At 40.8% G+C, this 15941-nt stretch overlaps 1 protein-coding gene across 1 annotated transcript; it reads left to right on the top strand.

Annotated features, from left to right (window-relative positions):
* The first annotated feature begins 952 nt into the window (after positions 1-952).
* LOC135238820 (MOB kinase activator 1B-like) lies at positions 953-15744 on the top strand. The gene is made up of 6 exons (XM_064306900.1): positions 953-1821; positions 5404-5570; positions 10373-10466; positions 10769-10902; positions 11469-11632; positions 11989-15744. The coding sequence occupies exons 1-6, from the start codon at positions 1808-1810 to the stop codon at positions 12064-12066; spliced, it is 651 nt and encodes a 216-aa protein (XP_064162970.1). The 5' UTR covers positions 953-1807; the 3' UTR covers positions 12067-15744.
* The last annotated feature ends 197 nt before the right edge of the window (positions 15745-15941 follow it).

The following is a 15941-nucleotide window of genomic DNA, read 5'->3' on the forward strand; positions in this document are numbered from 1 at the left end:
CGAATTCTATGAATTATGAAATATCAGTATTGTTAGCTTGGATTGATGTCCTTTGTCAAAATGTAGTGTTTTTTTAATTTATTTTTTACTTAATGTTTTTATGTCATAATCTGAAACAGCATAAATATATTATGGTTGAGACAATGACTGACATGTGGGCATTTAGGAATTCATGGTCTGAAGCATAAAAATGAATTTAAAGCAGCACCAAATGAACTTGTACAGCAGTGTTATATTTCCAGGGGCTGCAGCTTCCATATTATATATGTAAATATAAGTTTTATATTGTGCTGGTTCTTCTTTCCTTGACCACTAGTCTGAGGTCGCATGAATCATATAAAATTGTTCTAACCACAAATAACCTACATGTATAGTGGTTATATACATATGTAAAACTGCAGCATAACATCTGTAACTGGTATAACCCTACTACACAAGCTGCTTTGAAGTTGCTTGAAGTATTGCTTTAGACCACAAACCCCCCTAATGCCCTTATTTCAGCCATTGTAAACCTGACTGGTGATCAAAAACTGAGTTTGTATGTCTTTGTATTTTTATTATTATGGTTATCATTCTGATTATGATTATGATTAAGAAGAAGAGGAAGAAGAGGAGCTACAAGCAGCTACAGAAATCATGCCCAATAAGTATGTCAAATCAGAAATAAATAAAAAAAGAATTTGTCGGAAGTCATGGTTGTGTGGAATTATACATTTTGAACCATAATCAGTGTGGCTTATAGTTTATGTCTACTGAAAGGATGTAGTCTGCAGTGTCTGCATGTAAAATGCCATCAACTCCACTCAAAATTCAGTTTAATATACTCCTTGCTATTTCATACATAGGCACTATTTTACATTTATCAATTTAACTAATGCAAAATGAATTGATATTGTTATATTTTTCAATTGTATAAATCAATATCTATTTATTTTATATACCTTTAGACACAGATTTCAGTGGAAACAGCTAATAATATCCCGCTGAATCCATTTTAAAGTTTTTTGAAGACTGATGCACCCATAGATGATATGATCATAATAGATATCTTGGTGAAAGTAATATATGTACTGTATGTATGACTAAAATATTTGCTGCCACATAAACAGATCTGAACCCGTGCTATTCTTACGATCACCCAATTTATGTACGAAAACAACTATTTGCTTCGAGGGTCACGAATTATGACCACCATTACAACTACTGTTTGAAATGAGAAAAACGATTCAGTCGTCAAAATAGTTACCAAGAATACAACTGTTCGGTAGTGAAGTCCCAGGGCAATAAAACATGAAATAACTGCAGAAGATCTTATTGCACCGTTCCACCAAAAAAGAGATCGCTCCCTCTGTAACTAGCTTTTCTCTAACAAATGTGATTGAGACCAGTGAATCACATGGCTATCCTGCATTGACTACTACCATGTACTATTCTGGCGCAGGTAATATTCACCAATTTCAATAATTTAGGTCGCTCATCGCCTAGGGTGTGAACAACAGGCCTACCCAACACAAGTTATATATGGATTTGTCAGTAGGCGGGCTCAATTGTGGGTACCATGACGTCATATGCACGATTTTTGTATCGCGAGGTTCGAGACAGCTGAGACTTAACAGGAAGAAGAAGTTTGGCATTAGCCGTCAAGACTCGGCGGAGAGTGCTGTGTGTGAGCGTGTGCTGTTCTTTGTTTTTTGTTGTGACTGCTGTTAAATTATCGTCTTAACTGCTGCTCCCGTTTTGGACATACATTTGGAGTCACAATACGAATCATTCTTGTGTTCTTGGAGATCCTTTTTCACGTTGCAAAATGAGCTTTTTGTTGTAAGTATTGCTGCAAACAGGGTTGTGTCAAGTTCAATTTCTTGCTTCAAGCTGGATGGCTATCATCCGCGAGTGTTTGTCTGCAATATAACACTATGTGTCACTTGTGTGACAGTGAAGGTAAAATCTCGGATAACGAATGACTTCGGTTCGGCAGTATGCCATGTATTATAATAAGTACGTGGTACTGGTAATTTGACCTAGCCAGTGCTAACTACACGTAAAATGTTATCACACTTCTAGAGTGAAACAGTTTAGCAGCTAGCTTTCGCTTCTAGCTAGCTAGCTAACGTTCGCTGTTAACTAGTGAGTTAGACTAACTGGTATGGATCGCAAATTATAGCAAGTGGCTTCACATTTAATATCAGAAGCAGACGGTAATCTGCTAATTCAGTTGGCCATCGAATTTGTGTTTGTCACGACAGTGTTCTCTGTTGGTTCATGATGCTAGCTATCTAAGAAGCTAGCTTAATCGATACTCGGACGAATATTGATCAGAAGGGTGAATACTGAAAGTGTCGAGGGCAAGTTCCATCAGTTTTTCTGAACAGTTGTGGAGTTTAGCCTGCTAACTTGCTACCTCGCTAGGATGCGCTACCGGCTTCAGATTGATTATCGGATGCACTGTTCCAAATTACACGTATTCCTTTCTCTTGTGCGTTTAATCTGTAACGTTACCTTTCCATGCCTAAAATACAATGGTCCAACGCATTTCTCAACAATGCACTAACAACACTTGGATCACTTCGTAAATGTAGCTAAATGCTACCATACTGGACTATTAATATTATAATATTTTGGTTGCAAAACTAAATTATTATGAGTCTACCGTAGCCTTAAACAGAAAGCAAGGTAAAATGTCCTTTTAAAGTGAAAACATGAATTGTGGCATCAGTGTACCATGTGAAAGTCAAACACGGTTACTCTCCTATATTGCAGCAAGCCAAGAACATGGACTAGACATGGCTCATTCGGCCTATTATTATTATTATTACCTGAAGGACTAATTGTGGTTACACCCTGGTGAAGTATTTTGTCTGTATCTCGTAAAGGAGGACCACTCACACTTTCTTCCCATAATATTATGGGAGGGCAGTGCTCTTTTATCATTAATTTCTGCTCCATATAAAATATTTGAATTAAATGTTTAAAAGCAGCTTTGCTGCAGTTCATGAAGTTAACATAATGAGTAGCGTTTATTTTTTCCTAAATAGCTCGGACTTGATCCTCTGACAGTGTACTATCCTCGCACTCCTCCAGGGAGATATTCCGTGACTCATAAAGAGGTAATTGTTTATACTTGTTTTATATCTAAGCTCAGACTCTGCTGCAGTGCGTTCAAGGCTTCTGTTAAGGCAAACGTGTGTGCGATACTTTCTGTATGTGACCAGGCTTCTTAGCAAAACATGGCACGCGTTTTATTGAATACTCTGGTGCAGACTTGGTTATGCTGGTGACCAACCTAATGTTTCATTTCATGTCTTTTATTGTATTCACCAGGAGTGTTACTTACTGCTGTGCTGTGTCTATAAAACTATAGACATGATTATTATGGTCTGCTTGAAATGAATTTCCCATTCATGATTGTGTATTATAAATCATCCTTTTGATCTGAGTAACCTTCTCCCTGACTGAGGTCTTAATGTAATAATTCAGACGAGAGGGTAGACCCCTGCAACCTTCTGTCTCCCTCATTATGTCACGTGTCGCCCCGGCAACGTGCTCGTCCCATGCTGCATGAGTAAGTGAGATATTATGCAGCATCTGCGGCCCTGTGAGAGGATTAAAGGGCAGTGGCAGCAGCAGGTGTGACGGGGGGGCGGCGGCTGTGATTGATGGGCCGCTTTAATCAGCAGAGGGGACAGGCCTCCGTTAGCTTACAGTGTGCAGTCTCCATCAGATGCCGAGGTCGGGCCCAGGTGCACTTCGGTCACACGGTGACAAAGGAGAGGACGGGGTGATGCCCACCTGCATATGTAGGGTCACGCCCGGCTTGTAAGGTGATCCCTTTGCACTGCTATAAAGTTACTGGTAAACTGTGGGCTTGTTCGATGCTATGACGTCGCTGATCGGTTTCCTAGTTCTGTGGCACATTAAGCTGCGATGGCGAATTCAGTCAGGAGTGGATGCACATAGTAGTATTGTGTGCATAGTACAGACGCACGTGCACACGCACGCACGCACGCAATCCTATCTTGTATCCTGGGGAAAGAGGATGGTGTTGCTCCCCTGTCAAATCATGTAAGGAATTAAGGAGTCCCTTCAGAATATCTGTTTTTGTTGAAGAGCCACCACATCGACTGATTTTGACTGTCAGACCTACAAGCACCGAAAGTACTCAGGTCTGGCCTTGAATGTGGATGGTTGATTTTGCACAGCAGTTGAAGCTGGGCCAGCATCTGATGTGCTTGTGGTGGGATGGGCCATGGGATGGAAATTTACCTATTTTATTTAAGCATTTATTTCTTGATTTGAACTTTAAAAAAATAACATAACCAAAATAAACATTAAAAGCCAGCTTCAACGCTTCAATGGATTCAACCCATTGTTCCTGTACAATCAAACTCCTTAACGCATTAAGTGATTTTTATTTATGGTATTCATTGGTAAATTAATTTTTATTCTTTGCTGATTGGCTGGACAATATCGGTATCAGATACATGGATGTGATTGCATTAAAATGCATTCATTTAAATATGTGTATTGTTGTGGGTCATATTTGTTAGCAGCAGCTGCTAAGTATTTAGTCTTATGTAGTACGTATTCTGTGCTCGCACGGTCGTAACAGCAGCCCTGCAAGTTCACGCCTGAATGTGGAAACAGCCTGCCTCGCAGTTTCCATGCGTTTGTTCCGCGGTGCGTTTAAATGTCACGTTACCTGCACGGACTCGTCTGGAAGCCAGCCCCTGCAGCAGCTCCGTTTGCTGAGAAGAATAGTTTGGCTGTGGCACAGGACGATGCGTTATGAAATTCCCGGCTCAAGAAAAGCTTTGAACAAAGATTGGAACATGAAAAGTCATGATCTGCGGAATGTAGCTTTTAAGGTGTGTCTAATAGCCGGAGTCACACTCAGAAAGGGTTGATCCACACGTGCACACGGGTAAAGCATGAGTGCACACAAGGTTCACGCTGAACATGAAGGTACTGGGCTTGCTGTAAGTCACCTAACGGTAACGAGCCAAAAGTCAAACAAATTAAAAGTTTTATATGGCTTGTAGCTACTCAGTCTGATTAACTGGTACTTTGCTGATGGTTACAGCAAGAGTTGAATCCTAATGAATCCCAACTGTTGATAGTAGTTTTCCCCACTTCTTACTAAATTGCTGGTTTTTTTTTGTATCATTCAAGAAAGTCTTATGTTGGTGAGACTTGAGAATTTGATATTCTAACCTGGTATTCTAACAAATTTAATGTTGTTTCCAGTGTCAACAATTAGGTGAGCACACAAATAATTTGATTGTAGTATCGGTTCTGCTTTCTGTGTCTTTATACGTTTCATTGTGAAAGGTGTACCCAGTGCCGCTTGAGGGAATGCGTGCATATAAATCACTGGTCGCGTTGTCTCTCCTTGCTGTCCCGCAGTGGGAGTCGCTCGTCGAAGACGTTCAAGCCGAAGAAGAACATTCCGGAAGGCTCTCACCAGTACGAGCTGCTCAAGCACGCGGAGGCCACGCTGGGGAGCGGGAACCTGCGCATGGCCGTCATGCTGCCCGACGGCGAGGACCTCAACGAGTGGGTCGCCGTCAACAGTGAGTACGGACCCCCCGAACTGACAAACAGGCCGCGTGTAAAAAAAATAAAATAAAATGGACTGCATTTATATAGCGCTTTTATCCAAAGCGCTTTACAATTGATGCCTCGCATTCACCAGAGCAATTAGAGGTTAGGTTTCTTGCTCAGGGACACTTCGACATGCCCAGGGCGGGGGATCGAACCGGCAACCCTCCGACTGCCAGACAAGCGCTCTTACCTCCTGAGCTATGTCGCCCCCCGCGTTCGCCCGCCTGGCTCTGCGGCGTGGGCCTCTTCGTCCGAGCGCCACTGCTGTGAACCCCGTGACCAGCAGAGCTGCTGTTCGAAAGGGGGAGTTAATGGCTTTTTTTAGGCTGCCTGCAAAATGTGAGTGTACTCGAACCTTTGAACCAAATCAGCTGCTGTGCGGCATCTCGCCCGTTTAGAAATTCTGGCTGTGTTTAAGGTCGGCTTCAGACCTACTGCAGCGTAATTGCAGGTGTTAGTGAAGAGGGAGAGGCTTTAATCTTTCTGTAGTACACAGAAAAAATAATTCTATATGAGGTGGGCTGCCAGTTCATTAGGAAATCGGTTATTTTTTGTCAGAGAAGAACAAAGACTCAGGTCTGTTATACAATGTTTTTTTTCTCATTTCGATCTCTCACCATTCTTTGTTTTGCTTTTCCCACAAAACAAATGTGTCAGTCTGATGAGCTGATGAAGCAAGTGCAGCCCTGTTGTGTGAACTGCTTCTGTGTAGAGAATTTGTTTCCCCAAGTGTAAATTGGAAAGGGCTCCACCTACCCCAGCACACAAATCAGTGGTGCTCCATGTAGGCTGCTACTTTCCCAGTTTAGCAAAGATTTGACAAATCTTTCAGGCTGATGAGTCCCATTACCTACACACAGCTATGATTGTTTCTGTTAATGGGGCTTCTGAGGAATATCATCCATTTAATGACTATTTTTGTTCATTATCTCATAACCCAGAGGTTTTGCTATACTTTCTGTAATTGTAACAATACAGTGCATTGTAACGCAGTGTGATGTAATTCAAATATTTGCTTTAGTTTGTCAGTTTGCTGTTGTTTTAATAGATGATTTATGGAGGCCTACTGCCTGATTGGGATTGAGATGTGAGGACTCCTGGTAAGTGCCATAAAGGGACTCTCTTTTTGAATTGGGCTCAGACAGTTTATTTTTGCTATAAAAATGTTGCCTTTGAATATGTGGTTGGAAGATGTAAGCGAGCTAATTGGTGATTTTAGTAATTTGTTGTTGCTCAGTTGTTAACATTGATCAGCATTCATCCTTTGGCAGGAACATGGTTCCCCTGATTTATTTTTATTTTTTTCCTCCTGTAAAATGGAGGTCAGTACATTTGGTGAAAATCCAGTTATAGTGCATTCAGAGAAAAATGCCCTATAACTGAGAAAGTGGTCATCCTTCATTACACGTCGTTCACAGAACAAAAGAAAAGAAATCAGTAGCCTACTTCGGTGGAAGGTGGCATGAGACAAACGCATAAGTTGTGTAATTGCTTAGTTAACACATACAGTTCAAACAACACAGTACAAACCAACAACAACAACCCGATATTGGATGTGAGACAAAGATGCCTGTGTGGTTTCAAGTGCGGATGACCAACTATAATCAGTATGATCTTGAAGAATTTGCAGGCACATGTCCAAGATTCATTCTTTGGTTCTCTGTTTACAATGACCCACTATAACCAGGGGTACATTGCCCTGTGCACATTGCCTGTGTGGATGTGTATAAAGAGAGAATAGGAAAATGATGAGTCTCATTTCTTTAGACGGAAGCTTATCTGTCTGCAGAGGCAATATTACAAGGGCCAGATGATGCTTCGCTTCATTAGGTTTACATTACATTACATTACAGGCATTTAGCAGACGCTCTTATCCAGAGCAACTTACACAACTTTTACATAGCATTTTTACATTGTATCCATTTATACGGCTGGATGCACACTGAAGCAATGCAAGTTAAGTACCTTGCTCAAGGGTACAACGGCAGTGTCCTACCTGGGAATCGAACCTATGACCGTTTGGTTACAAGCCCAGTTCCTTACGCTCTGTGCTACACTGCCACCATGTTTCAGTAAGTTCTACAGTGTCATCAAGGGCCAGTGGTGACTGAAACATGTTTCCGTCTCTTTATTTTTAAGTTTACAGACTGATCTGAGATTGAGAAGGGGGGTGACATCTAGTGCGAGACTGGTGGAGAAATTGATATGGGCCATCTTTGAAAAAGGGCCAAAGTCGAGACTTAATTTCACAGTGGATCATATTGTGACTGTAAATAGAATTGCTCGCTCTAGATAAAAATAACAGCAAATGTTTCAGCCCACAAGTTTTCCTTTATAAAGCAATGCATTGACACTACCCTCCCAGAGGCAGCGTGTTGGACAGTTGATACCCTTAATGGAAGTCCGTCATGTGCAGAAGGACCAGCTAGTAGGCCTGTCGAGATCAGTGCTGTGATTGATTGTTCCGTCAAACCAGCTCTCTCCAATGAGTGCCCAGTAGCCATTGCTGTGTTGTTGCATATCTTATCCTTTGTTTTAGGTGAGGCTGTGTAATTCGTCTTAGAACAGCAGCTGGAGAAAGCATATTAACAACAAATGGATGTTTCTTTTTCGGCCGAGGTCATGCTAGGTGAATTCTGCAGCGGTAAAGACTGCAAGTGTGGTTGCGATGGACAGATTTATTAGACACGCAGGACCGTTAATCCCTCTCATGTGCATCCAATTTTTCCCCGTTTCTGCAAATCTTTTTTTCCCTGTTTCTTTTTTCTTGCTCGCAGTACCTTAAGTGAACTTGGTTCTGCAGACCTTTCTTGGTCAAGCAGACAAACTATACATCTTATTCCCATTTTTTTTTGCACTCTGAAACAGTAAATATGTTCTGCTTGCTTATAGATATGTTTGTATAATTTCCTAGAACTCAATTTCTAAAAGTTACATATAATTATTAATTATTCCCCATTGACAATTAGGGGGCTGAATTTAATTTAGATTTAGGTACTGGGAAGAGTTCACATTGCATAAATTAAGGCAGCGGATGCTGGATGTGGGTTTTTAGTACTTTGGGCGAGAGAGGAGAGATGTGTATGTTCAAGAGTGAACCTTGTCGACAATGAAGACTTTGCACTTCTTGTAGGCTAGTTGAGCAGCAACCTCAGTGCTGTATTTTGTTTCGCAACAGAGTTTGGCATCAGTGAGATGTTGCCTTTCGCTTTAAACTTCCACCACGGGAACCTGATTCAAAGCGGCCATGTGCATTTTCTCCCTTGAATGACAAATGTGAATTTTAGGTTCCCCCCCCCCCCCCCTCATTGTTCTCTCTCGTCACCCGGGCCCAGTGTCAAGGCTTTGTTTGCTCTTTTGCATCAAGACAAATGACCGTGGAAAAGCGTGTCAGCCCATTTCATTTCCCCTGAGCCCACTTGGGACGCACAGAGCACCAGACAGCAGTCATCAGTTCATGTGCCACTAGCAAATGCGGCTAAGGCAAGCAATCCAGAGGCCTATTAATTATGGGTAATTCTCAATAGATCTCATGTTGTTCTTCTTCTATGAAATGGTGGATGAGAGTAAAAATGACTTCCTCGCTCTGTGGCTGTGGAGTGTGTGCTCCTGTAATGTGTGGTGTCGATGCCAGACTTTTCCCCCAGCAGCACTTTGTTCTGTGCTCTCACTGATAGGTTGAGAATGGAACGAGGCCGTCTCAAGGTCACGCAATGTGAAAAGACACCCAGAATGCAGTTCACCCTACTTGTTAACACCAGCGTACCTCATCCTCACCCACCCGTTTGCACGTTCCCTCTGAACTTTACTGAAATAGAGTGTATGGTTTTTCAAGACCTACTGATGTTCATCCAGCCAAACGCATCTCAATAGTAACGGACTGATAATTGTTTTCAAAGGGCAATCCGGGATGCCCTTAATAAGTGATGTGCTACTTTTCAATATTCACATTGTTGGTTTTGAATCATTTCAAGCAGCAGTACTCGAAACATGTCACATGCAAAAGAAGCTTTTCTCAAGGGACTGTTCAATGAAATTTCAGGTTCCCCATCTGTATGATACAACCTTTTTTTTTAATCATTTCCAAGGGTGCTGAGTAGCTCTGCTGAAAGATCTATTAGTTCGCCGAAATTGCTTTGTGTAAGGCCGTCTCCTGCTCAGTTTAACCCATAAATCAAAGCTGTGTTCCTCTTCTCTTGCAGCTTTACTCCGTGAAGGTGTTTGCCTAGCCTGCAGTGTTTTAATGACTTCATAAATGTATATTAAGTTTGGGCCTAGCCTACATCATGGCGCTGTAAATGATCCAATCCAAGTGGCTGTTAAAAAGGCCTCCGGGGACTTTGTTTTCATTTAAAACAATTTAGCCCTTATTTTGCATTCTTAAACAAACCGTTTGCCTAAAAAATAGGTCTCATTGTCTCTGTGTGCTGGTGTATATGTTTTAGCTCTTTTTGAAAATTCCACCGACAGATTTTCAGTGCTAACCCAGCACTGGATGAATCCAGAGTGATAGTAGGTGTAATGTCTCCTTGCTTTGGGACTTTGGGATGAACTGTAAGGCTACAGCCTGGAGCCAACGTAAGGCCCGTGTCCTTTGACAGACCGGGCGGGGCCTTTGGACCCTGGAATCTTGCCTTCGTTCCGAGTGAGGAACCCGGCTGGTGCCTACGGTCATTCCGTTGTTTCTCCAGTACGTAACACGCGGGGGTTTGTTACGCTGTGAAGCGTTTGAGCCACCGTAGTTACGCGCGCCTGTGTTTTCCTTTCCTAGCTGTGGATTTCTTCAACCAGATCAATATGCTCTACGGGACTATCACTGACTTCTGCACCGAGGAGAGCTGCCCGGTGATGTCAGCCGGGCCCAAGTAAGGGATCCGATTGTCTTTGTGTGTGCACGTGTGTGTGCATGTGTGTGTTCACGTGTGTGTTCACGCGTGTGTGCACGTGTGTGTGCATGTGTGTGTTCACGTGTGTGTTCACGTGTGTGTGGGGTCTACATGCGCATGCCTTAAGCGACAACTAAGATTTATTTAATTTGCATGCTATTCCCAGTTATATTATTTTTCCTTGCTAATACACATGTTTTTGAAATAAAGTTTCATATTCGAATGTGTATTTTTATTTATTTATAGAATTTAACATCTAGCCTATTTATCTTCCTTTGTAGGTATGAGTACCACTGGGCTGATGGCACCAACATAAAAAAGCCAATCAAGTGTTCCGCACCAAAGTATATTGATTATTTGATGACCTGGGTGCAGGATCAGCTGGATGACGAGACTCTCTTCCCATCAAAAATAGGTAGGGCCGGTTTTCTCCTCTTTGATTTTGGTCCCTGGTGTACATTCAACTAGACAGCATTATTGAAGGACCGTCTGAAATTGATCTTCCCTTCCGACTATTGATTTTATTTATCTAATTTATTTCCTTAAATTAGTACAGATAAGGCATTTTATTCCCTTGATGTGATTAGATAATCAGAATCTCCCTTTTGATTAAAACCACGGGCTGATCTTTAGATTTCTCATGAATATTGCTGTGTAGTTTTCTCACTCAAAGCCCAGTGATCCATTTAGGCTGGCTTAGCTTGTAAGAGCTGAATAATTGTTGTGGGGTTCCAGAATGATCTGTGATCGTGGGGGGGGGGGGGACACCATGTGACACAGTCCATCGGAAGGCCTACTCTCAGCGTACATCATGAACTTCCCTGTACGCGTTTAATTCCCTCCCATGGCCCTTTTACCAACTCTGATCCCTTCTTTATCCGCTGTTGTAACACTCTCTGCTTTCCTCTTGTCTGAATGAAGTGAAAGGAAAAAAGGATTGTGACCTCATATCCTCCCGCTGTACCTGTATCCTTACCTTAGGTGTCCCGTTCCCCAAGAACTTCATGTCCGTTGCCAAAACCATCCTGAAGCGCCTGTTCCGGGTGTACGCCCACATATACCACCAGCACTTTGACGCAGTCATCCAGCTGCAGGAAGAGGCCCACCTGAACACGTCATTCAAGCACTTCATTTTCTTTGTTCAGGTGCGTGTGCTTCACAGTGCCTTTGTTTGGTCATTAAAATGTTCTCAGTACTGCTGGATGAAAGAGTCCTGGCATGTGCCTGACCATAAGCTCCAGTTAAATGCATGTTTTATTGGTTTACCAAGAAAAAATGTTTGTAGTAAATGTCCCCTGATCTAACAAGAGTTTCATTAAGTTTGAAAAAGATAAAGGAGAAAGGTTGACAAAGATTGTTTTTATATTTAGCACAATCTCAAGCAGACTCGTGTACATGACTTAAGCACTTATACGTCTCTATGTCTCTATTTTGAAATTCTTGAAGGTCCCCCGATTTCTTTGTGTGTGGTGCATAATTATTATCTTTGTCTTTTTTCCAGGAATTTAACCTGATAGACAGAAAGGAACTGGTCCCGCTCCAGGAATTGATTGAAAAACTGACCTCCAAGGACAGATAAATAGACTCGGAAGAATATGTTCATCCGACAAACCTCCTCTAGTTTCCCTTTGTCTCATACAGAAAACCTGGCTTTGCTATATGTGCTACAGTGTGTGATAACGTTAAGGGAACATTTCTTAGAAAGTTAGGGATAAGGCAGCTTTTGATTCTTTGCAACGTGATGACGGCAGATCTTATTGTAGGTGAGTGACTTTGACTGGGTTAACTTTTACATTGCTGGGTGAATTATAGCCATGTTCCACTGATGTTCTAAACCCTTCTCAAGATTTCAAGACATTCAAGTGCCTATAATGGTTTTCCTCAACACTGTAACAAATCTACTGAACATAGACAACATCCACTATATAGGTTTTTCAAATACTTAAAACAATATAGATGGTTTACACCCATTGTTGTTTTGTCTGTACACATTCTGCTGTATAACTGACTTGCCTTTGGGGAGTTTATTAGATGGTACTTTTGTAGAGGTTGGGGAGTTTCCAAACGTACATTTGTACACATTAAGGACATGATTAGTAATGCATGTGCCAGCTTTGGTAGGACAGAGAGCCCCTTGTTTTTATCCTTTTTAGATACAGCATGATAACGAAGATTGTCGGTCAGATGGTGAAGTCTGATGAGGAGTTAGAGACCGTTCAGTATTATGTGCAAGCGATAAAGCTTGAAATGTACAACTTTCAAAGAGCTATAATCTGGCGATTTATGTACTAGGACTTCTGTAGTTCAATACACAAGTCTTTGAATGTTCTATAAAAAGTTTACTTGATGCGCTGATGGATGGCTCATCCTGTAAAGGCACCGTTTCAGCATGTGTGGAATCCCCACAGTCTAATTAGGTGCTGATTGGCCGACAGCCCCTGCAGAACAATGCACAGTTAGCCCCGACATTGCCAGGATAGGGAGGGTTTCAGCTGGCCAGGATGACTGCGTCTTTGCTCTCTATCAACCCCTGCTGGTCAGTCGAGCACATGCTGTCCACTAGTCGAGCTGCACGTGAAGTGTCTTCCTCTGACTCTTGTCTGTGTGGGCTTGGCTTGTTGACTGTGGTTTAACAAGAAGCACTGGCTGACATTACATACTGAGGAGGAGAGTATGTGCGTGATAGCAGAGGTTGCAGCTTTGGGTGCTGAAGAGTATTATTGGGCATTCCAAATTGGAAGAAGAAATGGAAAAAGTTTACTTGATTATTCATTATAAGTTCCCTACTACTGATATACCTTTCCATGTACACTACATATAATAAGCTATAGACCTCCTGGATTGTAATGGCTGCTGGAGAACTAATTTCTATTGCAGTGTTCCAGTTTATTTCAGTTGTTTTGAGTTGTTGTTTATTCAGATTGCTTTGGCACCTCAGTAATATTTGAGAAGTAAGCATCTTAAGCACAGCTGTATCTGGAGTTCAGTGCAGTCCTTTGCAGTCTCACAAAATGGACAACCTTGTAGGGTTAAAACCATAGAAATTATATTACATGGCGGTGCACCCCAAAAAAAGCAAGTCTATATGGAACACCGTAGTAATGTTGATAGCTCTTGCTGTAGCACAAATGAAATGTGTACCTGTTTTATTATGTTTTACAAATGATATTCTGCTGGCACTGACAGTGTGTTCTCTACCTTGTTCACAATGGCATCACAGGTTGTAGACAATCTCAGACAAAACATTATCTACGTAAGCTTGCTTGCTACAATATGTGCACACGTATTAACTTCATTGACTATAATTTTAGCTTTGTTTACTGAAATGAAATAAAAGTTTATATAGCGGCACAGAAGGCCTCGGTATGTCTCATATTCATATTGACGCTGTAAGTGTGCAAACAAATGAACTGCAGTCTGCAATGGGCAAAGGCTTCAAAGAGAAAATGATTTCAAACAGAAATCTTACTATGCAGACCGTTTCTTGGTCACTTATACTGTATAAGGTAGTCTTCGGATCTAGCATATTGGTCAAACTTTTATAGCAAGATTGTATTAATTTAATAATTCAGCAAATAATGTGTTATTGTTTCAGATTTTGGGGGGGGGGGGGGGATTTTTTTAAGGGGAGTAACTTCATGACTGTTTGCCATCCATTCATATCTCCCAATAGATTGAAAAACTGAATTTTAAATAGTGCACTTTTAAAAATGTGTCTGTTGACATACGATACGTTTCACCACCCTGTTATACCATTGGCTGAGGACAGTTGGCTGGTTATGCAACCTTAGCATATGCTAATATTTTGACCCAGGGAATTAAAATGCCAGCTGTTGTTTGCTGTTACTGTATGATATCATGCAGCATCAGTGATACACTTTAGAGCTCTTACCAGGTGCAAAATATCGAGGAAAGCAATTTGTTTGCCATAATTTTGTTTCGACCAAATGCTGTAGTGCTTGTGGCCTGCGGTATGTTGCCACGCCCTTTCCTCTTCCTTTGTGGCATGATGCACATGATCCAGAAAGTTTTATCCTGTAAGAAAAAAGTGCCAGACTCTCAGACCACATGTTCTGTTGCTGTGTAGATTGTTGGAATATTGCACTACAGTGCAGGTAAACTGTCACCCCTCGCTGTGAGCAATAATCGATGGCCTGTCCCCAAAAGAGAGAGAGAAGACTCTTGAAATATTTAAGCATTCTATATAACAAGCTTGCTATGCAATTTAACCTAATTCTGTTTTGCATTCTAATACAGGGGTATTAATATTAGTCACTTCTATATTTTAATTCCGATTTAAATTTGCGTGGTATAAATTGATTTGGCTTACTTATTTCTTAAAGAGTGTAAACCATGGCAATTATCATTACATTTAGGGGAGTATATGTTGTCTTCATTTCAGCAGGGATACCAGTTTAAATGGCATAGTGTTATATGTTGATTGTGGGTTTAAACACAAAGTGTGTTACTTTTGATCAAAATGTTTAATATCTATTGATTTTGGAGGACATGGCTTGGTTTTTTCTTGTTATTTTTCCTTTCACATTTATTTGAACATGTTATCACTATGCTTTTCATCACACAGTAAATTAAACAAATGTATCTTTGGACCTGAATCTGCTGTACAAACCATATGCAACTCAAATGGTTGGATAGGATTTCAAGATTAAAACATCCACGTTGATTGTATGAAACTGTCATTGTATACGTGCCCCCTGGTAGTCCTGGTTCTGTTTGATTTGGGCAGTCATGTTTTGCACTTTTGGAATCAATAGCCTGGTTGGTTATTTTCTCCCCTCAAAGGTTAAAATTAGTTTCCAGTAGAAACTGCATATTGCTCTAAATAGGAATTTTAATTCTTCAGTATGTTTTAACAGTAATTTTCTTTATCTTTGGTTTTTTTTTATTATTTTTTTTTAAGTTTGTTTAAATGTTATATTACATTCTTGTTTTGTTTAGTTTTGCTGTTTGTTAGAACTGACTGTATAAACCGAAACAGTGGTACAGCAGTGCACTTTAGGATGTAACATTTTGTTTTTTTTTGTTTTTTGTCAGCAATTTTACTGATTTCCACATGTAAATGCCCCTTCAACACTAAGAAGTTGTTGTAATATACAGCACATTTTTGGAGAAAGTTGTAAATAATGTATACAGGTGTGTTATTTGATGGGATTAAAGATGTTTAAAGTTACGGGATTTTTTTTAGTATGATACTGAACGCTGTTTATATGGACAATAAAAGTTTTGTTTGAAGAAATACATTGTGGTGTACATTTATAGTTTTGTCCTGATTTAAATGTCAGACTCCAGTGGAATGTATAGGGAATACATTGTACCGTTGCATAAATGAAAGTATTTTTTTGGAGTTAAGCGCGCAGACGTCGTCTGTGCGGGTCATAAAATAGAAGTAGGCCTACAACCATCAAGTGACTGCATAAAACCGATGATAATGTT

Source organism: Anguilla rostrata, chromosome 14, assembly GCF_018555375.3.
Source record: "Anguilla rostrata isolate EN2019 chromosome 14, ASM1855537v3, whole genome shotgun sequence".
Classification (NCBI taxonomy): Eukaryota; Metazoa; Chordata; class Actinopteri; order Anguilliformes; family Anguillidae; genus Anguilla; species Anguilla rostrata.

Bases quoted from the DNA above. Each gene is read 5' to 3' on its own strand.
- LOC135238820 (XM_064306900.1), top strand. The intron at 5,571-10,372 runs GTGAGTACGGAC...TTCCTTTCCTAG, and splicing joins CGAGTGGGTCGCCGTCAACA to CTGTGGATTTCTTCAACCAG. The intron at 10,903-11,468 runs GTAGGGCCGGTT...TCCTTACCTTAG, and splicing joins TCTCTTCCCATCAAAAATAG to GTGTCCCGTTCCCCAAGAAC.